This window comes from Pistacia vera, unplaced genomic scaffold, assembly GCF_008641045.1.
Source record: "Pistacia vera cultivar Batoury unplaced genomic scaffold, PisVer_v2 Contig754, whole genome shotgun sequence".
Classification (NCBI taxonomy): domain Eukaryota; kingdom Viridiplantae; phylum Streptophyta; class Magnoliopsida; order Sapindales; family Anacardiaceae; genus Pistacia; species Pistacia vera.
The window spans coordinates 486,878-512,210 of NW_022196617.1; the positions used below are offsets into that span (position 1 = coordinate 486,878).

General features: G+C 36.9%; 3 protein-coding genes across 3 annotated transcripts; 1 reads left to right on the forward strand and 2 right to left on the reverse strand.

Annotated features, from left to right (window-relative positions):
• The first annotated feature begins 203 nt into the window (after positions 1 to 203).
• Positions 204 to 860, forward strand: LOC116115791. The gene is given in 2 exon segments (XM_031401923.1): positions 204 to 612; positions 662 to 860. Coding segments are annotated over 2 exon segments (438 nt in total). The 5' UTR covers positions 204 to 298; the 3' UTR covers positions 786 to 860.
• An 11,737-nt stretch (positions 861 to 12,597) lies between these two features.
• Positions 12,598 to 15,317, reverse strand: LOC116115787 (protein CANDIDATE G-PROTEIN COUPLED RECEPTOR 7-like). The gene is made up of 2 exons (XM_031401919.1): positions 13,920 to 15,317; positions 12,598 to 13,471 (listed from the first exon to the last, which is right to left on the reverse strand). The coding sequence occupies exon 1, from the start codon at positions 15,283 to 15,285 to the stop codon at positions 13,966 to 13,968; it is 1,320 nt and encodes a 439-aa protein (XP_031257779.1). The 5' UTR covers positions 15,286 to 15,317; the 3' UTR covers positions 12,598 to 13,471; positions 13,920 to 13,965.
• On the reverse strand, positions 13,654 to 25,333 carry LOC116115788 (protein CANDIDATE G-PROTEIN COUPLED RECEPTOR 7-like). The gene is made up of 2 exons (XM_031401920.1): positions 23,732 to 25,333; positions 13,654 to 13,879 (listed from the first exon to the last, which is right to left on the reverse strand). The coding sequence occupies exon 1, from the start codon at positions 25,127 to 25,129 to the stop codon at positions 23,810 to 23,812; it is 1,320 nt and encodes a 439-aa protein (XP_031257780.1). The 5' UTR covers positions 25,130 to 25,333; the 3' UTR covers positions 13,654 to 13,879; positions 23,732 to 23,809.

The following is a 25,333-nucleotide window of genomic DNA, read 5'->3' on the forward strand; positions in this document are numbered from 1 at the left end:
ATTTACCCTACGAATTCAAAATTTTCAAGGGCATTTTCGTCAAAAGAGTAGGTTTTCATTTAGATTATCTACTCGTCTAAAATCTAGCCAACACAGCACATCGCACCCCTGTTTAAAACACAGTGATGGCTAATTATTCTGAATCATACACCACTAACAAAAAGAACACCCATCTCTGTCTGTTTCCACGTATCTTTCTTGCAATCTAAGCCTTCGTTTCATTTTAAAAACCCCAATTCCCATTTCAAATCTCTTATCATCTCCCGGAAAACCCCACTTCTCGAACAAATTTCATAATATGACCTCAGTTTGCATATCCACCTGTGTAAACGACGCACGTGACCCACTTGTTCCTGTTCGCGCCACCTACGTCAACCTCTACAAGTGGCCGGAGTCTGACGCCGAGTTCGTCAGATCAGTTACGTCGAGGTCTAACGTGCGCCGTGGGGTTCATGTGCATGGGCACCCTAGGGTTGTGGACAGCATCTCGTGCAGGCAGATGTACCTGAGAAGCTACAAATTCTCGCGAGATGACGATAAGGAGGCCGAGAATGAGAAGACCGCATGTGTTTTGGTAGAGTGAAGGAGAAAGACAAAAGAGAAAAAGAAAAGGTGGGTGTAATAATAATAATAATTATAACAGAACGGAGGATGAGGAAAGAAAGGACAAGGAACGACGTCGTAAAAGGATTAAGTGTTTGAGGAAATTCTCATGCAATGCATTGTTTAGGCTTTTCCCCAGGTTGTTGTCTTGTGGTGCTAGTATAGATGTTGCTGATCGTTGATTTATTTATTTTCCATTTTCATGAGCTTATAATAATTTGGTTTCTGGGTTTATTTATTTCTAAGATATTTGTGTTTTCTTTTTTCTTTTTTGTTTATATATGTAATGTTGTTTAAGCTAGAAAAAGAGAGGCAGAGAATTGAGCATGAAGGGTCTCTGTATATCTACATGTTTTGCGGTTAATCTGAGCTTAATTACAAACTTTTTATCTAATTAATTATTTCATTTTTCTCATTACTTCTCTTCTTAAACATGTTCAAAGAAGGTTCACAGTCATTGCTATCAGCCTGCTATGACTGTCAGGTGGAGTTTCTGCTAAAAAGTGGTGGGTAGTTCATAGTTGATTTATAGATTCTGCTATTAAAAATATATTTACTTTGACCAAGTATATGTTAGTTATTCCAGCATATTTATTTTTTGGTTTAATTTTACCAGGTGGGTGATTTAAAGATAATCATGTTCAAGTAAATTCTAAATCAACGGTCAACATTAGCCTGCAGCAGATTTTTTTTTCGGTGCTTTTGGCCCCTAGTGAAAGTGACAATTGACAAAGACATGCACGATAATTTGTATTGGATTCACTTTATATACTTACCAAACAGATTGAATTTATCGTTGACCAGCTACAGATACTAAAAAGGACGAAATAAATACAGCCGATTAGGTTAAAGAAAATATCTGTCAACTGGAAAGCCTATAGTTTCGGTGAAATTGCCCTCCAGAATAATTCTATCGGCCTTGCCTCTACAGAATTTGAATAGCACTTTTGCTTTCAATGTTTCACGAAACACTTTTATTTAACTTTGAATTTTAATTTGCAACTTAAAAACTTGAGTTAAAATAGCAAGTTCTTGTGGGTGTTTCATGCTTTCAATATTTTATCAGAGAGAGAGTTAGGATGAGAATTGACAATTCCAGGTCAGGAAAAGAGAAGAGATAAGCTATATCATAGCAGTCACCAAACACAAAGACTTTCCTGAAGGAAACTTGAGTTTTAAGGGAACCCGTTACTTATTTCCCTGGTGAAACTTTGATATTCCTGTGGGGCACATAAATGACCAACTTAAGTATATAGGGGCCAATAACTTCATCAATTTTCTGAGTTCAATAAGCTTTAAGGATGAAATGCAATGATCATCTATCTCTCCAGGATATATAGAATTTATTTAAGCTTATGATGATGTTGCCATTTTCTTCTGCTACAATCCATTTTTTTACAGGTTCCATTATTTCCAAGATAAAAACATCATTATTAGGATTGCATCAAGCTCAGAAAGTTACCATGTTTCCCCACCTCTTTTAACATTAGCCCTCATTTTCCACGAAGCAGTACACTATTAAAAGGAATTGAATTCTACAAATTAAAGAAAGGATGGACCAAGCTTGCATTAATGGTATTGAATTCGTGGGTGTAAATGGAAATGTTATGGTAACATAAGCAGAAGCCGCCCATATTATCCAATAACAATTTCGAAAGGTACAGCACAATTAATGTTGACTTAATAATACATGTCTTGCATGGCTCAAATTACACTTGGATGACAAATGTTGCTGTATTTATTATTTAAACGGTGGAGATCCACCTGTTTCATGGCACCATATTCATATCATGTGTTCCATTTTTTGAGGATCAGTCTAGTCGTCGACGCCGGCCTGGCCCTGTCCATCAAACAGAAATCGGGCTCTGCCTCTGTTTTCTTATTGGGAAAGTATTGGGTTTACTAGACCATGAGGTTTTTTTCGGGGCCGAAGTGGGTAAAGTAAATCCACAGTTTTAAATTTCATTTAACTATTCGGTAATGCAAATATAAAAGCTTTGAAATTAAACAGTGGAGGAAGAAGAATAAAGCTTTTTATTACACTTACATCCTCACCTAAGCAGAAGATGCAGGAAGAAAATAGCGAGACTAAAAATCATTCCCCTATTATAAATAAGTCTAGAAATTTATGTAAATCTTTATGGTGGGTTTGGTTCGGGTTCATAAAAGATTAATTCGACAATCTATTTTAATCCGAGAATTACCATGTTTAGTTATAAAGTTAAAAAACATTCCAGTAATCTTCAAATACTAATATAGTGGTTACCGTAGGTAAACTTAGGGGTAATTCAATTACCGACTGAAAGGGTGTTAATTTTTTGTTACCGGGTTAATCCTAATTTTGTTCCCATTTTATCCTTAATTATTAAAAATTTCGGATAGAAATGCTCTTGTATGTAAACCAAATAGCAAATAGACCAACTTATTGAAATTACTTCTATACCCTGATAAATTATTTTTTGGTACAGAAATATCCCTCATTTTACATAAAATTAATTTTAATTTTGTTACAATTTTACCCCTAAGAGGGCCTTTGGATCATATAATGTTTTATTACAGGGGATGTTATATTAACAAAAAGATAAATCACCTTGAAGATTACTGGGAATGTTTAGAAAATATGTTTGGTCAGTTCGAATAAATTGGTGAATAATAAGTTTGGTTGGGAGGATAAAGGAGTGGATATGTTATATAGATTATTAAATTGTCCTTTTTTTTATATATTAATATAATAATATTTTTTATTATCATTTATTTTAACTCCTTACATTTGAAATTTTGCTAAAATACCATAGCCATATAAAACTTTAATTTGTAACAAAATCACCTCCACCCACCTCAAACCATTGTCGGCAGCCAGCTACCACCGTCAACCATTGCCGGCAGTCGACGGAATGGCACACGATTGGTTGTATATGGCCGACTGTGCACCGGCAAAGCCATTTCCGGCCATGGATCACAAATCCATAGCCATTTCACGACTAGATCTATGGCCATTTCACGACCAAAGATGTGGCCATGAAACGACCACAGATCTGGCCATGAAAAAGCCAAATATGTGGTCGTTTCATAGCCAGATTTGTGGCTGTTTCACGGCTAGATCTAGCTGTTTTTGGCGCATGACCGGCCAGATCCCGCTAGTTGTGCACCATTACAGTGACTGACATCGGCGGCCAACAGTGGTGAGTAACGGTCAGCAATGGCCTTGGGTGGCTGGGAGTATTTTTTTAACTTTTAAACTTTTTTGTGGCTGAGGTGTTTTAGCTAATTTCTCAAATGTAAAGGGTCTGGGTAATGGTTATTTAGTAGACATTTGAGGCAATTGTGTCCAAAATTGTATTTAATTAAGGACAAAATAGGTATAAAAATGAAGATTACCCGGTAATGTTTTAATCCTAGGGGTGGGGGCGGGTATTGGATTACCCCCCACATTACCAATAGTAAACACTATTTGCAATAAAAAATTTCTGTAATATTTTATTACTTGCAAACAAAACACCGGAATCTTATAAAATAAACTAAGATTAGCCCCGTTATCTTATATTCCTCTAATCCAAACGCACCCTAAGTAATAAAATTTTTGGACAGTAATGCCCTTATACTGAAAACTATTTACATAACACTCAACCACCCAAGACGACTGGCGGCCACCACCCTCGACCACTGCTGACAGTTGCTAGAACGGCGCACAACCAGTTGGATATGGCCGTTTTTGACCAGATGGCCATGGATCTAGTCGAAAATGGCCAGATCCAAGGATTTAGCCTTTAACAGCCAGATACTTAGATCTGGTTGGAAACGGCCAGATTGGTGCACAACTAGTCGTGCGCAGTCCGAAAACTATTGGCAGCGGCCCACGGTGGTGGCCGGTGGCTGGTAGGCGTCTTGGGTGGTTGGGGTTATTTTGTTAACTTTTAAATTTTTTGTGATCGGGGTATATTCTCAAATATAGGGGGTTAAATGTAATAATCTAAATAATAATAATAATAATAATATTAATAATAATAATAATTAATTAATAATAATAATATTATTATTATTATATTTAAAATGAAGGGAAATTCAGTAAAAGTTTCTCCCATAATTCTTTTATTCCTCCCAACCAAACATATTAATTATTTATACCCACCAATCTAGCCAAACGATATAATATAATATTCCCACTAATCTTTCAAGTAATCAATTTCAGTGTTAATCCTATATATTTAGTAATAAAACATTCTCAGCACCAAACGCCCCTTATAGTCAAAATCAAAAACCTCAATAGGACTTTCTCATATGGGTAGTAGTGTCAAACTGGAATAAATTTACTAGTTTGGGCCTTTTCGGTCCAATTTCTCCGATACGTCGGGCAATTTAGCCTAGACATAAAGGGAAATGAGGAACTTGGAAATCACATGATTTTAAGGGCATATTCTTGATGAAAAAGATGACATTCAGATAGCAGTAGAAGAAAATAGATGAAATAAATAAGAAAATGATGGATCCCTTGATCGGATAGTTACCAAAACCGCTAGAATCGTCAATCAAAACCAAAGTTTCGTTGATCAACATAAAAGGTTTTAATATTCTGAAAATTGAAACTATAAGAAGGTCCAAGATAATTAATTATAGAGTTAGGGTTTAAAAAATTTCCCTTCATTTGATAATTAATTGCTTCAAGTATTCTTTTTATTTTTCTAAAAGAGTAATTTCAATCTCATTAATTAACTTAAAATTTTACATATTTTATTTTCTCTCTTTTCTTATTTTTTATTTTTAAAGCAGATTTGGAAAAAACAAAAGAAGGTCTGTATATGTTTTGCTTTCTATCAAGCAGATAAGAATGATGGTGAGCCAACACACAAACCAGGGGGCGCACTTTTTATCTATTTTTGAAAATTTTCTTATGTTTTGTGATTTGTATGCACTCTCCCTCCCTGAGTAGCCCAATCATCAACATTCCACGCTGAGCCACAGATTGACACTGTTGGGATTATGCCTTGAATCTCATATTGTATGGGAAAGGGAGATGCAAGGGGACTCTCCCCTTTAAATAGACTAGTAGATTGAGTTTTAAAGTGTCTCAAAAAAGAATAGTCATTGTGGGCTATTATTAAGGGTGTAATTGGGCTTTTTGGGATAATGTAAGTAGTTTGCAATTTTTCTCTTCTAAAAATTGCACAGTTGTAAGCTTTTGCTAGTAGATTGTTTGAGTGGATAGTAGACGTAGGCTAAATTGATTGAGCCGAGCCACTTTAAAATTCTTGTGTTTACTTTGCTTTATTTTTAGTTGTTTGCTTTAATTTTACGTTTGAGTTGTGGGAATCTTTTTCAACAAGTGATATTAGAGCCCACGGTTCGTGATCTGGGAGAAGGCAAGCAAGGAGAAGGCAAGCTCGAGAGAAGGTTGGATTTAAGAGTAGATCAACAGCTGTCAAGCATCTCAAATTTTTTGGAGGTATGTCTAAGTTTGAGGTTCCTTTATTTGATGGTAAAATTAATTTTATGTTATGACAAAGTACGATACAAGACCTTTTGGTACAACAAGGTCTTGATCATGCATTAGAAGAGAGTAAGCCAGAGAAGATGTTTGATAGAAAATGAAATAGAATTCAGAGGATAGCTGTCAGTACAATCAGATTGGCTTTAGCTCCAAAGATAAAGTATAGCGTGTTGTCTGAGTCTACACCAAAGGGCTTATGGGAAAAATTGGAGGGTATTTATAAGTCGAAATCGCTGACTAACACATTGTGTTTGAAGATGGATCTGTATTCTCTAAAGATGGATGAAGGTACGCGTCTCCATGATCATTTAAATGAATTTAATAGGCTAGTATCTCAATTGTTAGCTATTTTTATGTGTTAAAGGATGAAGAAAAGGCATTGATATTGTTGTCATCTTTGGCTAAATATTATAGACCTTTAGTTTAAACTTTGTTGGTAGACAGATCTACTTTAAAATTAGATGATGTGACTGTCTTGTTGTGTGAGAATGAAAGGTTTATGGGATCAAAGAACTCATCACTTAGAGGAGATCTTCTAGTTGTAGAAGGTTCTAATTGAGGAAGGACTCAAGAGATAGGTTATAAATCAAAAGTTAGAGATTACAGTAATAAGGAGTGTTATTATTGCGGAGAGAAGGGACATATCCAACCACGCTGCAAGAAATTAAGGGAGGATATGCTTGCTTTCAAGAAGGCTCAACAGATGAAGAATTTGAAGGATGATGCTTGGGTTGCTAATAATGAAGGTGAATTTTTAGTATCATGTCAAGATGAAACTCAAACTTCAAAGGTTGAAAAAGGTTGGGTTTTAGATTCTGCTGCATCTATGCATGTTTGTAATGATAAAGATTGTTTTGTTGAATTGAAAGAAGATGAAAATTATGGAAATATTGTTGTCAGTAATAACGAGAAAGTGAAGATTGAAGGTGTTGGTAGCGTCTGTCTCAAGCTTCACAATGGTGTTGTCAAGAAGCTTTGTCATGTGATGTATGTGCCGAGTTGTAGTCACAATTTGATTTATTTGGGTGAGTTGGCTTCTCGTGGATATACCTACATTGGTCAAAGAGATGGATGCAAAGTGTATAAAAATGATGTTCTGATTTTGCAAGGCAAAAGAAATGAAAAACAACTATATTTGTTTAATGAAGGTGAGTGTCTTAAGAAATCAAGAGATAAAATTGTTCCAATTCCTATTGTGAAAGAAAAGAAGACTATCAAACGAGTAAGATTTTCAGATGCTACTATGATGTTTGGGGATTCAAGTCAAGGGAAAAGAGTTGGGATTGTGCCTTGAATCTCATATTGCCTGGGAAAGGGAGTTGCAAGGGGACTCTCCCCTTTAAATAGACTAGTAGATTGAGTTTTTAAAGTTTAAAGTATCTCAAAAAGTGTAAAATAGACACCAAAAAAATAGTTATTATGGGCTGTTATTAAGGGTGTAATTGGGTTTTTGGTATAATGTAAGGAATTTGCAATTTTTCTCTTCTAAAAATTGCACAGTTGTAAGCTTTTACTTAGTGGATTGTTTGAGTGGATAGTGGACATAGGCTAAATTGATTGGGTCAAACCACTTTAAAATTCTTGTGTTTGGTTTGCTTTATTTTTAGTTGCTTGCTTTAATTTTGCGTTTGAGTTGTCGCAATCTTTTTCAACAGACATGGCTTGACTCTTTGGGTGAACCACACCTGTTTTCTTCCTTGAATGCAAATACTTAATACTCTTAGGGTGTGTTTGGTTCAGGGAATGTTGTATTACTTGAAAGATAGATTACCAAGGAATCTTTAGAGAAATATGTTTGGTTGGTTGAAATAAATTGGTGGGTATGTTATAATAATATGTTTGGTTGGGAGAATAAATGAATGAGTGTTTTTAATTTAGATTACTAAATTGCCCTCCTTTTTAAATAATAATATAATATTATTTTTATTATTATTTTAAACTATTTCTTTTAACCCCCTATATTTGAAATTTTGCTAAAATACATGAGCCATATAAAACTTTAATTTGTAGCAAATAAAACTTTAATTTGTAGCAAAATCACCCACACCCACCCCAAGCCACTGCCGGCAGCTAGCCACCACCGTCGACAGCTGCCATAATGGTGCACGACCGGCCAGATCTGGCTGGTCGTGCACCGGTAAAGCCTAATCCAGCCATGGATCCAAAAATGGCTAGATCTGGCCGTGAATATGGCTGTTTCACGACCAAAGATGTGGTTGTGAAACGTCGGCCATTTCACGGCCAAAGATCTGGCATTTTCACGGCCAGATATATGGTGTTTCACAGCCACATCTTTGGCCAAGAAATGGCCAGATTTGGTCATTTCTTGCCATGGGTCACAAATCCATGGCTGAAAACGTCCTTACCAGCACACGATCGACAAGATTTCATCGGTCTTACCCCGATACGATGACCTTTGCCGGCGGCCAGCGATGGTGGCTAGCAGTAGATAGTGGTCTTGGGTGGCCGGGGGTATTTTGTTAACTTTTAAACTTTTTTGTGATTGAGGTGTTTTAGCTATATTTTCAAATGTAGGGAGTCTGGATAATTGTTATTTGGTAGACATATGAGGGCAAATGTGTCCTAAATGATAAAAGGTTAAGGGCAAAATATGGTCAAAATTAAGATTACCTCGGTAATCTTTTATTAACACCCCTTAGGAAGGTAATCTGATTACCTCCAATATTACCAACAGTAAACACTATTTGCAATAAAAGATTATGTAATATTTTATTACTAATAACCAAATGAGGGAATCTTGAAAATTAAACAAAGATTACAAGATTAATCTTATATCACCCCGAACCTAATGCAACCTTACTGGAATCCCATCTACCCAGAAATCTGAAGGAAAAGTTAAAAGCTTAAGATATAGTATGAAGCTGATCTTGAAAGACAATTGAATTTTATTTATTATTTTTTTAACCCCCCACATTTATTAATTTAGCTAAATACCGCCACAATAAAGTATAAAAATTAACTAAAGCGCCCTAGCCATGTAGAGGACAGTTGGTCTCCGGCCACCACCGTCAGACGACAACCGGCAATCATTGGAACAGTGCACGACTGGATGGATCTTGTTGGTCGTGCACTGATATGGTTGTTTCCTATCATATCCACCATGGATCTTACTGTTTCTGGCTAGATCTTTGGTCATCGTTAACAACTAAAATCTGGCCATCGGCTATCATTAACAGTAGGGGTGTTCAAAAAAATTCAAAAACCGAAACGGTTTTTCGGTAAAAAAAAAACTGATTTTTCGGTTTGGTTACCGGTTTACAAGAATATGAGAATCGGTTAACCGAAACCGGTTTATTATAAAAATATTAAATTAAAATAAAAAATCCAATTTATTATAAAAAAATAAATTAAAAAATATATAAAATATTAAATTAAAACTAGTTTGGTTTTTGCTCAGGAAAATTCTTGAATCGAAAAACCAGTTTGGTTCACAAAATCAATTAACCGAATCGGTTAACCAGTTTTGAACACCTCTAGTTAATGGCTAGATAGCCAGATAGATTTGATCGAAAACGGCCAGATTGGTGCAGATGTTCCGACCACGTCGGCTAGCACCGACAGTGGTTGCTGGCAGGTGATGGTGGTCTTGGGTGGATTAATTTTCAGATTAGAAGGAAAGAAAGAAGAAATTTTTTTTTTTTTTGAATTGAATAGCGTTTGATAGAAAAATGTTTTAAATTGAATAGAATTGGATAATCTGAAAACAAGTTCTCCCCTCTTTTCATTTGTAGACAAAAAAAAAAATGTTATTTGATTTAGATTAATTTTCATAATAATAAAGATTAATTTTCATAATAATAATCGCTATAAGTAAACAAACACATATCCAACTTTTTAATTCAAATAAGATTAGAGAATAATGATCTAGAGTAGTATACAAACATGAACTTTTTATTTCTCTCTTTTATTTTTTGTGCACGTGTTAGATAGTGAATGAAAAAGTGAGTAAGAGAGAACAAAAAATAGTGTTCCTACCTTTCATAAATTGAATATGAGAATAGTTATCATAAGATTGTCCATCATGTGGTAAATATTGAACTAAAAAATAAAAGGTTTAATCATATAAATAATTGAAATAAAAATTAATATTACATTTAATATCAAATTGATTTTGAAAATCTTTTTTATAGGATTTGTAAATATATTTTTATATTTTTAATTATTTACACATGATTTTCATATACAATTAAACCCTGGTTGGCGAAAGCAGTCTAAGACTCTAAGTTAGTGCGATTCAAATATATTATTTTACCTTATAACCAGTACAATCTCCATAAAGATTCATTTAAACACGAGACTAACAAAATATTTAATATATAAAATAACGTATAAGATCTTTTAATTTAAACTGAGACTAGGAATATTTTGCAATAGTGTAATACAATAGACGTGAAAAAGAGTTTGAAAATAGTTATTTTAATTGTCACCTCACAATTTCCTATATCGTTGAATTGTATTGATGTTTGATTGTATTGAAAACTGAAAATTTGTATCTCAATTTAAGTCATAATTTTGAGTTAAAATCTCTTCCCATAAAATAATAATAAGTTCAAAGAAGTGTGAATATAACAAAACTCTCTGAACTCTCTTTTACAATCCCCGCAACTGATAAAGTAGAATGTAACATTGGGATTGTAAAATTAGATTGTAAATATAATAACACCCATTAATTTTACTCATGTGACCCCATATATATAGGGTACAAATATGTCAATTCATAACTTATTGATTATGTCAAAATATGTCATAAGGCGCTGAACCGTATGGAAAAGGCTGCTATGATTTATAATTACATGCTAGAGCTTTAAGTAATTTGAAAGAGAACATAGATTTAAACGACCTCTCGATGAAACACACAGACAAAAACAGGCAGAGAATGATACTCAACACGTAAATTTTCTTGCAGGTATCTTCAAATCAAAGTAATTTTCTCATACGTAGCCGGCCCCCCTGTTCTACTCAACGTATAGCATACTTGGTTTATTCATAAACCATTGCCAAAGATGGCAAAGCAAACATTAAAAAACCCATACGGCTATTCAGTATTCAGAAATCTGCAAGTTAGATAAGCAGCAATGACTCTAACAAGTTACAAGCAATGGTGAAGACGCAGAATTGCAGATATGCCCAGAAAATATAAACTGAGACATGATTCCACAGCAACTTTTATAAAGTGGTCAAGTGACTACAACAGGATAATCTAGACTTAGTAATTGGTTTTCTAAGTTTTTACTACCCATTATCTATACATTCCTTTGCTGCTCCATTCCATTGATAACAAGCAAATCTACAAAGAATAACTATGCACAGATATATATGATAAAGTGAGATCTCAAATTTTACACAATTTACAGTTTCTTCCGCTTGTTTACCATGACAAACAGCACTATTATCCATAGTTTCAACAAATACAACCCCAATTATTGTCACAACTCACAAGGGTGTTGTAAGTATTATCATCATCTGAAAAAAGAAATAGAGGAAAATCTATATATATATATAATTTAGGGCTATCTGATATTAATTAAACAAATTGTCAGATAGCCCAGTAATCAGACTAGCTGCACAACTAACTGATACCCATTTCAAAAGTATTAACTTTCAAACAGCTACTATTTCTTCAAGCAAAATGACACAGACCATTTGACATTCCCCAGTTTGGCTAAAACTATGACAACACTCCCTATATTAGATTCATATACAATTACATCCACCTCCTTTTCTGTTGGGCAGAAAATATTCCTTGGATTAGTCGCAAGACAGACTAATGAATGGTAAGATTCTCATGGTCCTAATAACAAACAACTCCTCAAGTCAGGGTATTCTCGCCAGTAACCTCCACTCATGAAATCCAATCTAAACAAGACTTTTAATCTCAGCATGCTAATGTCCACATCAACTCGGCACTACGCCTTCTAGTTTCTTTTTTATTTGTTTAAGTCCCTTCATCCTAACATCTAGAGTCACCATCAAACTTACCACAAATCAAAGAGCATCAGTTAAAGGGTATGAGATCTCCAAGTTGTGAACAAAGGAATTTGTAAGTAGACATACACAAAAATTAGACTTTAATTCTTTTCACGCTAGGATTAAGCATTGGAATTAAACCTCGCAGGAAATCAAATCTTTGATGGAGAGCAGAGCACTGGCCAAGATGGCATATTATTATATCCAATAAGTCTTCCTGAAGTCTAACCTAACAACAAATTAAGTCCCAAAAAGAAAACCAAGCCCACATGGTACACTCAAGTTACAGTGGAAAACAAAATGGAAGTAATGAATAAAATTATCTTTTAAATTCTTTTTTCCATTCACATATTACATACCACATAAATTCCACTGTCAATTACAGAAACAAAACATATATCATCATTCAGAGAAAGTAGAGAGGAACTTTAGACAAGATTAATTGGAGAAAGAAGCAAAAGGAGAACTTAGATATAATAAGCACTATTAGGAGAAAGTACTGTGAAAATAGAGAGCATTGTTGTTGCTAATATGAGAAATGCTAACAAAACTCTCTTTATCACTCTTTCACTCCCATCTTGACACATGTATAAAAGACAAAGAAAGTCACAACTTAATAATATATTAAAAAAGGGTCAAGCTATCGGAACACAGATTTTTGACATAAATTCTTAACCATTGATCGAATGATCTAATGAATTAGAAGTTCCCAAGTTGGTAATAAAAATAACTACTTTTAACTTCTTTCTCTTATCCATTGGATTACATTAGATTAATAGCCAAAAATTTGTGTCAAAAGTTTGTATTACAATAGCCTAACCCCAAAAAAACAAGGTGATCAGTTTATCTTTTACACGTGTTAAGAGGAGAGTAAGAGAGTGACACAGAGAGTGTTGCTAGCATCCCTCTTATTAACAAATTAACTGAAGGGTAAAGGAGATTGAAGAAAACGAAAAAGAAAATTGCAGTCTTTTCCAAATAATGCACTCATTTGATGCATTCAATTCAAAACTTAATGAATAAGCATCACAAGTATGCAGATGCATGTTTATCAATTCAAACATGCACTAAATGTTGCATAACTTAGCAGTGCATAGTTAAAACTAACCACTCTGACACTTTCTTTTACACCTAAAAATCCCTGAAATTCTTGGACCTTTCTCTAAAAGTTGATGTAGTTTTAACACGGATTTGAACCCTTGATAACTGGTTGAAATCACAGGTTTCCCACTAAGTGCAACCCTAGTAGAACTTTTAATATTCACCTCTTCTAACCACACACATACTCCATGGATTTCATAATCCATGCAGAATTACAGGATCTTTATCAATTTTCACCAAAAGCTCAACTTACAAGAGATAGATGAAAGGATATCACACTCTAGCTTGTGCAACCTACAAGCAAAGACTAAAATCAGCAGCAATATTTTAAGTAACATAAAATGTATTCTGCATGGCACATGTTCAAAACACTTCTACAACAATTCTCTTCGTCGGCATAAAAAACCCATAGTATGCAACTGTAATCTAATCATACTCTATCAAAGAAATGAAATCTACAAAAACAAAACATGCAATGAACAAAAACATTGGATCTCGTCAAATTGCACCATACAGCCCGATGGTAAAAGAAAAAACAATGCTACAAGCAAAAACACGTACATTTGAACTAACTCTATAATTCAGAATTCACTATCATCTTCACGAGAAAATTCCATTAAAGGTACAGAAAGTATTATGAAATCAAAAGTTCTTATAACATAAAATTAAAAGCTTAAAAAGAGAAAGAGAGAGAGAGAGAAAAAAAAAAACCGAAGCGACAGGCTTGACACAGATATTCTACCTGTAAACAAAAATCCAAATGATCGTATTGTAACAATTTACCGAATTCACAGCTCAAACTCTTCATCCCTGAGGGCCATCTCGGCAGCTTCTTCTTCCTCCTCATCAAGAACAAAGTACTCATTCCTCTCCACTGGCCTAAACATATAGAAAATCACCATATAGAACACCAAACTCGCTGTCTCCTCAGCTGCATTGCTCACCCACTGATACTTATACGCAGCAATGGTCTTAAGGGCAAACACCACAATTCGCGTAAAATACAAGTACCCAATCACCACAATATAAAACTGCCTAAACAATGTTAATTTCGCCAAGTTTCTGGCCGCCTTCCCATCAGACTTCGATGTCTCCCTCAAAGACCTAATCGACCACACAATCGGGAAGATAATGGCGCAACAGCAGATAATATCTACCAACAAGAACACCTGGTTCCATGTCACCCAATCTTTAATAAACGGCCCCGTTTCACCAATCACAATCGAAGCCACGTTGGCCAAAACCTGTAATGGAATCACAATCATTAACACTTTCTTCTCCCTCTCTTGCAAAAATGGTTTCAAAAACGACCACCCCGTCCCGATCAAAACGATCACCGTAAAAAGCAAAACGACCCTCAAAAATTGGAATATATAAAACAATACATCCCAACCGTGAGGCGTCCCGCTGACTTTCACGAAATGCTTATCCTCCCCAGCGCAAATAAGATTCAACGCCTTCATCAAAAGCAACCCCGCCATCAACAAGTGAATTCTATGAACCGATCTCTTGTTCGTGACACAAACGTAGATCCAGATTCCAACAAACGCTACGTACAAGAACGAGAAGAAGAAAAACAACGAAGGCAGTTGAGTCAAACCGGCTGAGAGATAATCCCTCGAACCATCGCGATCCAAGTTATAAATTTCGGTCCGTACGTTCATTGTGACCTGAGTTTCCGGCGCGCAATTGGCGAAGAAGAGAGAGTATTCATTGGGAGCCGTGACGGGATACGATTGATTGAAGCGCGAGAGAGGCGGCGGAGAGAGGTCACGGAAGTTGAACAATTTTAGAATGTAGTGCGAATCGAGGACGCAGAAGTTAGGGTTTTGTTGGATCTCGACGAGGACTTGAAGGAGGGATTCTTCGGAGAGGAGGAAGAAACCGAGACGGGAAGGGTTAGGGTTAGGGGCGGAGGTTGAGGAAGAAACAAAAACGGAGCTGACGGAGATGGTGACGTGGCCGGTATGGGTGAATCCGAATTTTTCAAAGAGAATCATGGGGCGGGAGTCGGCAGTGATGGTTAGGGTTTTGATCTCGGCAGTAGTGAGGGACAGAAGCGAGAGGAGGAGGAGGAGGAACGTCGAGAGGAAGGGTAATTTCGCCATTTTAGGAAAAAAAATGGTGGTTGTTGCGGAGGCGAGAGGCGAGAGGCAAGGGGTTAAAGAGTGGAAGGTTGTGAAGGAGCTAAAGAGATACGAGAGGTGAGGGGCAATAAAATAAGTTGTTAGTTTATCGACGAAAATGCCATTGGGATCTCAGATCTGGTTGTTTGTTTGTGGAGTTGAATTGAAGTAATCTCTTCTCTTGCATAAAAATTAATATAAGGGGATGTTGATGTTGCCGGTTCGGGGCATTTGTCTTTTCGGGTGTTAACACTACGGTGTCGTTTACAGATGGATGGGTTTCTTTTCTTTGTGTTTCTTGCTTGTAACACAGGTTCGGTGGTCTCGGTCAATGGGTCCAGCCCGATCAATAGACTACGAGTTATGAAAGGAACCCAACATTTTCGCAATTTTGAATGGTCAACGATTTCTGACGTCCACATTCCACATTCCATTACAAAATGTTTTTATTTGTTTTTTAGAAATTATTTTTCAGATAAATTTCGGGACCCTTTTTTCCAATGTACTTAGATTACAAATAGGTTTAAATTTCAGTTAAAATGGGTTTCCAATTATGTTAATAATATTTCCTTGAAATGTTGAGATTTTTGAAAATTAATAAAAAATAATGCAAAGTCCCTTGTATTAGATAGAGGATTGCTATTACACAATCTCACAAGGACAATGAGGGGCAATTGCCCTCCCCAATGTATTTAATTGTTATTGTTATGCCTGAAAAGGTAAGACTGACGTGNGTCCAGCCCGATCAATAGACTACGAGTTATGAAAGGAACCCAACATTTTCGCAATTTTGAATGGTCAACGATTTCTGACGTCCACATTCCACATTCCATTACAAAATGTTTTTATTTGTTTTTTAGAAATTATTTTTCAGATAAATTTCGGGACCCTTTTTTCCGATGTACTTAGATTACAAATAGGTTTAAATTTCAGTTAAAATGGGTTTCCAATTATGTTAATAATATTTCCTTGAAATGTTGAGATTTTTGAAAATTAATAAAAAATAACGCAAAGTCCCTTGTATTAGATAGAGGATTGCTATTACACAATCTCACAAGGACAATGAGGGGCAATTGCCCTCCCCAATGTATTTAATTGTTATTGTTATGCCTGAAAAGGTAAGACTGACGTGTGGTCTCGTCAATAAAGGATGGTCAGAGCTCAGAGAGGTTTTTGTGTCGTCTAGGTGCGGCCACGTCGCCCCTGGCGCAAGTGGTATGACTCTTGTCAGTACGGCAGGTGAGTACCATGTCAGTCAACGGCTAGGGATCGTCCACGTGTCCAATTCATGCATAAGTCAAGGAAATCACTCAGACAGGTGAGCAATGGGACGTAGAGAAGGATTTGCATGGTACCTACCCACTTGCAGATTTAGTAATAATCCTTGGTTCACCTCACTATAAATCGAGACATTCTCTCTCATTTGCGGGATTAGGTAATTTCACTCTAGACTAGCGCTCTCTCTCTCTCTCGTATTCCCTAAGCTGTAACTCAGCTCGTTTAACGTGACCTAACCTTATTCATTAATACAATATCAGTGGACATATGATTCGCTTTTGAGCATCCGAACCACTTTAAACATTGCTTTTCACCCTTTATTTAACTAAATATTCTCATATCACGTTTAACTTCTAAGTCCGCTTAGCATTTCTCACGTGCGAATAGTTGGTGTCAAAATCAAGCATCAACAGTTTGACTCCAGAAGAATGACCTGATTTAGTACCTACTATTCATCAGAGAAATCTCTGACTAATTGGTCCCATAATAGCAAATGGCCCGCGGCTTCGAATATGAGCGAACCAATCATGGTAATGAAGCAATCCCCCAGGTATAGGATACTTCTCTCGAAGTGCCGCCAGTCCAATAGAATATCATGAGGGATATTCCTTCAAGCTCACAACCCAACCTAACTGTCATTAATTACCTGGAGAGGTTCAATAATACTCTTCAAATGGTCAGTCGAAGGTTGGACCGATTGGATTGGGCCATGCCAACCGAATCCAATGTGGTGGTGCTACTGCCAAAAACGTCTGCAGGTCGCGTGAAAGCGCGAAAAATGGCGAAAGCCTATGCCGCGAGCACTGCAGCGCGTTAGAAAAAAGAAAAGCAATGGCATGACCTTCCTCACCTTTTTCTTTTGGCTATGGGGGTCGAACTTCTCCCTGTAAGCAGAAGATGCGCACTAGCTTAACAAATTGGAAGTATGGTCTCGTGAGAGCTCCTTGCTTTCTTCTAAATATGTAAGTGTTGTGACATTGTTTAAAGGGAGCCTGGGGTTTTATAGTGGAGGAAATGGCGATCGGGATTTCCGAAGCCGAGTGACGTTTGGATGGAATGCGTCTCTGGTCGTTGATCGCGACCACGTGTCATTAATCAGCGAGAAAGAGTAACCGCCATGCTTCAAGAAATTCAATCGTCGCGTCTCTCTGTTGAAATAATCGAGCGACAACTCAATTCTCTCCTCCGTATTAAATGCGCTCTCATCCACATTTAATGCCCTAATAAGGAATGTCGTTTCAGCATGACTTGCATTTAATGCGCATGGCTGACATTTATTGCGTACATAACACGTGAATAAAGGAAACCTCATTAATGGATTAGCTATCAAGTGCAACGGATAACATCTGAAGAGGTCGTTGGGACAGAACACTCTTTGTCGCATGTCGGTTGCAGAGCGATGTGATTCCTTCAGCAGAAATATGCTAAGTATGACCAGGTTGTGAACCTCGGTTAAGATAAGAGGCTTGTCGAGATGGTACTGAGTAGGGTCTAACCTAGGTTGCTGACTTTGCAGAAGGCGATCTCAGGTCGCTTGTCGAAGCATGTTCTACGACATTCTTGCAGCTAGGTCATCTCAACCAGGCGTCATTTGGACATGTCAAATCATGGCATAATTATGCAGTTATCAAGGTTCGTTCCTTAAACCTTAAAAACAGGGGAACTTCTGTTATGTCTAAAAAGGTAGGGCTGACGTGAGGTCTCGTCAATAAAGAATGGTCATAACTTAGAGAGGTTCTGTGCCGTCCAGGTGCAACCACGTTGCGCTTGGCGCAAGTGGTATGGCTCCTGTTAGTACGGCAGGTGAGTGCCTAGCTAGTCAACGGCTGGGGATCGTCCATGTGTCTAATTCATGCATAAGTCGAGGAAATCACTCGGGTAGGTGAGCAATGAGACGCAGAGAAGGATTTGCATGGTACCCACCCACTTACAGATTTAGTAATCATTACCTTGGTTTACCCGACTATAAATAAAGACATTCTCTCTCATTTGCGGGATTAGCTAATTTCACTCTAGACTAGCTCTCTATCTCTCTTTCTCTCTCTGTCTCTCTCTCTGTCTCTATCTCATATTCCCTAAGCTATAACTCAGCTCGTTGAATGTGACTTGACCTTATTCATTAATACAATATAAGTTTTTAAACATTGTTTTTCACCTTTTATTTAACTAAATATTCTCATATTGCGTGTGATTTCTAAGTCCGCTTAGCATTTCCCACGTGCGAATAGTTGATGTCAAAATCAATCATCAACAATTTTTTTTAAATAATAAATTCTATTAAAGTCTTTTTGTAAATTATTGAAAAGCCTGTATTTAACTAATTTTAAACCAGCATCATATTTTGTCTTCAATTATTCTTCTTTTCTTGATGAAGAATACGGTAGGTAATTTCTTTATCTTTTTCATATTTTAGTAATAAAAAAGTTTCAAGCTGTTGTCTAATTAATCTCAAACACTTTTTAACCTTTTTACTTCTCTCTCTCAAAAATTATTTAATATCATTTATCTTCAATTCTATTTATCTATGCCAATTTTTGAACATATATAATTTTTTAAATATTTATTTTTAAAAAGTGAGTGTGTTTGTTTTATTATTCCCATTCTATCCTATTCAAAATATATGTTTGTTTCACTATTTTCAACATCCAATCATATTCTATTTAACTCAAAATATTTAGAGGGCGTTTGTTTTAGTATTTTGGATAGTATTTTTGAAAAAGTAAGAGTTGGATGGTTATTACGAGATATGATTTAAAAATTAACAAAAACACCCATAGGTTTGTTAATTTACTAAACACCCCTGTAATAAAACATTGAAAATTAACAAAAACACCCCTCACTCACCCATTAAATACCGGTAGTCAGCCACCACCATCGGAGGGTGGCTAAAGTCGTCGTATCGGCGCCCGACCAACTGGATCTGGTAGGTCGTGCGCCGATATGGCCTTTTTCAACCAGATCCACTGTGGATCTAGCCGGAAAAGGCCAGATCTACGGCCAAAGATTTGGCCGAAAAAGGCCAGATCGACTCACTATCTGCCAGATTCAGTTGGTAGTGCGCCATTATACCAGATTCCAGCCACCTTTCTGTTGTGGTGGCTAGGATCTGGCAAATGTAGGTGAGTAAGGGTGTTTTTGTCAATTTTTAAAATTTTTTGAGGAGTGTTAGTTAATGAACAAATTTAGGGGGTTTAAAATTAATTAAATATAATATAATATAATAGTATTTTTATAATAGGGAAACAAATGTATATTTTGGAAATGATAGAAAATAGGATAGGACAAAAATAGCGAAACAAACGCTTGGATTTTTTTAACCCCTAGATTTGTTAATTTAACTAAACACTTCCAACAATAAAAGTTTATAAATTGACACCCCCACCCACTCATATATTCCCGCCGACATTTAATGGGTAGATATGAGTGTTTTTGTTAATCTTAAAACTTTTATTGTAATAGGTGTTTAACTAAATTAACAAATATAGGAGATTAAAAATAATCTTACCAAATATATTTTCAAATTCAAATTCTATCATCATAATAATAACCTAACTCAGCTTTTTCAAAAATACTACTTAAAATAATAAAACAAACACACCTTATATATAAATATTTAAATAACTTGAAAAAAAAGTTTACAAGTACAGTATAATGTTCAAATATATTTAAAATACGAAAATAATAAAATGTCATTTTTGGCGTACAACGGAGTGAACCTCTTTTTGTATTACGTAAGTGGACCGAGCCCAACGATAACTTGAACCGAGGTGGTCAGTTAACGTTTAGCCGCATAGATAGTTAGATACTGTCGAAAGGCAGAAAGAAACCAAACTTGTAACGCACATGAACAACACGTGCACGTCAGTTGTTTCTTTCTCAAAAACTGTGTAGATGTAGGCATGTAGCTACCTCACGAATAATATTTGAGATGACAATTATTATAATTTATAAAACACAAATTATTTTAGAGTAGACCTGTTCCCACCCAAAATTAGCTAAACGCCTAGTTCACACCCCTGGTTTCATTATTTCAATTCCCACCCTTAAATTAAACACTGTTAAAATTTTTGGATTCTGACACAATATGGAGAGTGTTATTACCAAATTGTTCTTACAAATAAATTAATAAATTATTTTTTAACCTCAAATAGATTTGGATTTTTTTGGCAACCCCAAGGGAGGGGAAAATCAAGAGAAAAGACTCAGATTCGACCAAAATGAAAGTAGACGAGACTGAGGGATGGATGGACTTTTGTCGGGGATGAGTAGGGGAAGCTAGTGGTGGTGATGGTGATGTCAAACGGCGCCGGAATCTGACCATATCTATTTTTTTGCGATTGTCATGAGGGAGGGGAAAATTGCGGATAAAAGGTCCAGATTCGACCAAAATGGAGGCAGACAAGGTTGGGAGATGAATGAGTGGGGAAAGTTAGTGGTGGTGATGGTGATGTCCAATGGCACCAGAATCCGACCAGATCTGGATTTTTTCGACAGTCATGAAGGAGGGGAAAATCGTGGATAAAGACTCAAATCCAGCCAAAATAGAGGCGGACGAGGCTGGGGGATAGATGGCTTTTGTCGGGGATGACTGGGGGAAGCTTGTGGTGGTGATCTCAAACGGCACCGGAATATGGCCATATCTGGATTTTTTCGACAGCCGTGAGGGAATGGCAAATCTCGGATAAAAGGCTTAGATTCGACCAAAATGGAGGCTGAAGAGGCTAAGGGATGGATGGGTTTTGTCGAGGATGAGTGGGGGAAGCTAGTGGTGGTGGCGGTGATGTCCAACGGCGTAAGAATCTAGCTAGATCTAAGTTTTTGCGGTTGCCATAAAGGAGAGGGTGATGAAGGATGCTTGTGAGAGAAATTTGATATGTAGATGGTTGTTTTGAAATTTTCATTTTTATTTAAGATTTAATGTAGTTCAAATTACTATTTTGCCCTTTGACCGTTACGTTAAATGATTTTCTGTTAATTTAAGGGTAGGAATCTGGAATAAATGAAACAAGGGGTGGGAACTTGAAAGTTCACTAATCTTTGGGTGGGAACCAGTCGTTTACTCATTATTTTATTATAATTTCGAAATATAAAATTTAATTTTGGAAACTAGAGAAAGAGAAGTATTGGCTAATTTAATTGGTAATATCAATTAGGGATAGTAATGTGAAAGAGAACAGGGGCATTTCCTGAATTTCTCAGAACTTTCATTAATTAACTTGGTGATGCCCCGGTTCCGTCCATTCAAACTAGTTTACACGAAATCCTAAATTTAACAAAATCAATTCAATATACAACTCATATATTTAACCTAGAAAAGCAAACTCGTGTAACCCTACTCATAAATCTGGAGAATTTACACAATGAAAACAACACTCTTCTACAATTCACTCAGTCCCCGGTTTCCCAAGTGTTCTGCTGTAGCCCACATCAAATTCTTCATTTCTGCATTTGCATTTTTATGTGGCAAGATTTTCATTTCTTATTTGAGAATTAAACCTTAAAGATTAAATAGACACACTGGCAAATTTTTTTGCTAAAACCATCTTTCAAGCATTTCATCAAAGACTTTTCAAGCAACAATGTTAAAAGAGACTGTGAGCTACATACCAGCAGTGAGAGAAACTTGCATCAATGCACAACTAAGCCAACTTCAAGCAAACTTGGTAAGCCACTTTCACTCATTCCACCACCATCATCAATGACACAATCAAAATTATAAAAAATAAATAAATAAATCCACCTCCGTAAACCACACAAATATGATGAAATATGGAATGCTGAAGATATTCATGCTGGAATCAAGTGATTACTGATATAGTGCTTACTTGGTTAAATGCTGTAATATTTTATAATTAAGACTTTATTGTATTTCCATTATTGTATTATTGTATTTCTTTTATTATACTCATAGCCACTGTATAAATTGGTTGTCGTACACGTTACAAATACACAAGTAATACAATAACAATATTCTCTTCTCTTTCTGTTCTTGACATTCTTAAGCTATTCTTTGCTACTTTTGTCAAGCTTTCTTTCTGTTGGCATTCTTCTATAGTATTCTGCCTCTCTTGCCTTCCTTCCAGCCTAAACTTTGACATGGTATCAGCTAGGGGTGTTCGATTCCAGCTACCCTGCATTTTTTGAAGGAACCGAAACCGGAACTGACGGTTCCTTGAAATTTGGAACTAGAACCGGAACCGACGATTCCGGTTCCTAGGTACCCAAAACCAGAACCCATAACAACGGTTCCAGTGCCGATTCTGGGTACCCAGTAAAATTATATGACCCCCCAAAAGTTTTTAAAATAGCAAAAAAAACCCTCAAAAACTTACAAATACCCCCCACTTGGCACTTGTTAACAAAAATAAAATTACAAATTATAAATTCAAAATTACAAACTCCGTTACTTTGTGAAGGTAGATTCTCAAAGTCAAACCAACTTACTTTAAATATTATGAAATATAAATATAAATGTATTCACATTACTTTTTCTACAAAAGTTTTATTAACCCCCCTAATCGTTAATTTTATTTTATATTAGTTTTGGTTCTTGGTTCCTGGTTTCGGTTCCGGTTCCTAACTATAGGAACCGGAACTAGAACCGTACAGTAACGGTTCCAAAAATTTGAAACCGGAACCGCACAATAACGGTTCTAAAAATTTGGAACTGAAACATACCCGTTGACGGTCAGTTCTGGGTAGGAACCGAAACTAAACTCCGAGTACCCGCCGATTTCGATTTTAACCGGTTCTTTTGAACACCCCCAGTATCAGTGCATTTTCGCTTCTGCCAAGATCCTCTCTAAGCCTTTGTTTTTCTGAACATGCAAAACAAGGCAATAGGATTAGATTATCTTTCCTTACAATAAAACCAAACATCACCTTTTAGCCAAACAATGGATCAAACCAAAACACCAATAGCACCAAATTCAAAGGCTACCAATCACAAACCCAAATGACCAAACAGGCCCACGTCACTCAACTGTCCCAAACAACCAAACTAGCCCAACTTCCCAAACTGGCCCAAACAATCAAACTAGCCAAGCCCACCAAACTGGCCCATACCAACAAACTGGATCCAACTACCAAATTGGCCCAATCCCTTTCAGGTTTATGGGTCAAAACCCTAACCCAACATGCAAATACTAAACCGAAGCGACAGGCTTGACACAGATATTCTACCTGTAAACAAAAATCCAAATGATCGTATTGTAACAATTTACCGAATTCACAGCTCAAACTCTTCATCCCTGAGGGCCATCTCGGCAGCTTCTTCTTCCTCCTCATCAAGAACAAAGTACTCATTCCTCTCCACTGGCCTAAACATATAGAAAATCACCATATAGAACACCAAACTCGCTGTCTCCTCAGCTGCATTGCTCACCCACTGATACTTATACGCAGCAATGGTCTTAAGGGCAAACACCACAATTCGCGTAAAATACAAGTACCCAATCACCACAATATAAAACTGCCTAAACAATGTTAATTTCGCCAAGTTTCTGGCCGCCTTCCCATCAGACTTCGATGTCTCCCTCAAAGACCTAATCGACCACACAATCGGGAAGATAATGGCGCAACAGCAGATAATATCTACCAACAAGAACACCTGGTTCCATGTCACCCAATCTTTAATAAACGGCCCCGTTTCACCAATCACAATCGAAGCCACGTTGGCCAAAACCTGTAATGGAATCACAATCATTAACACTTTCTTCTCCCTCTCTTGCAAAAATGGTTTCAAAAACGACCACCCCGTCCCGATCAAAACGATCACCGTAAAAAGCAAAACGACCCTCAAAAATTGGAATATATAAAACAATACATCCCAACCGTGAGGCGTCCCGCTGACTTTCACGAAATGCTTATCCTCCCCAGCGCAAATAAGATTCAACGCCTTCATCAAAAGCAACCCCGCCATCAACAAGTGAATTCTATGAACCGATCTCTTGTTCGTGACACAAACGTAGATCCAGATTCCAACAAACGCTACGTACAAGAACGAGAAGAAGAAAAACAACGAAGGCAGTTGAGTCAAACCGGCTGAGAGATAATCCCTCGAACCATCGCGATCCAAGTTATAAATTTCGGTCCGTACGTTCATTGTGACCTGAGTTTCCGGCGCGCAATTGGCGAAGAAGAGAGAGTATTCATTGGGAGCCGTGACGGGATACGATTGATTGAAGCGCGAGAGAGGCGGCGGAGAGAGGTCACGGAAGTTGAACAATTTTAGAATGTAGTGCGAATCGAGGACGCAGAAGTTAGGGTTTTGTTGGATCTCGACGAGGACTTGAAGGAGGGATTCTTCGGAGAGGAGGAAGAAACCGAGACGGGAAGGGTTAGGGTTAGGGGCGGAGGTTGAGGAAGAAACAAAAACGGAGCTGACGGAGATGGTGACGTGGCCGGTATGGGTGAATCCGAATTTTTCAAAGAGAATCATGGGGCGGGAGTCGGCAGTGATGGTTAGGGTTTTGATCTCGGCAGTAGTGAGGGACAGAAGCGAGAGGAGGAGGAGGAGGAACGTCGAGAGGAAGGGTAATTTCGCCATTTTAGGAAAAAAAATGGTGGTTGTTGCGGAGGCGAGAGCCGAGAGGCAAGAGGTTAAAGAGTGGAAGGTTGTGAAGGAGCTAAAGAGATACGAGAGATGAGGGGGAATATAATAAGTTGTTAGTTTATAGACGAAAAAGCCATTGGGATCTCAGATCTGGTTGTTTGTTTGTGGAGTTGAATTGAAGTAATCTCTTCTCTTGCA

Bases quoted from the DNA above. Each gene is read 5' to 3' on its own strand.
- LOC116115787 (XM_031401919.1), bottom strand. From the start codon at position 15,285: ATGGCGAAATTACCCTTCCTCTCGACGTTCCTCCTCCTCCTCCTCTCG.
- LOC116115788 (XM_031401920.1), bottom strand. From the start codon at position 25,129: ATGGCGAAATTACCCTTCCTCTCGACGTTCCTCCTCCTCCTCCTCTCG.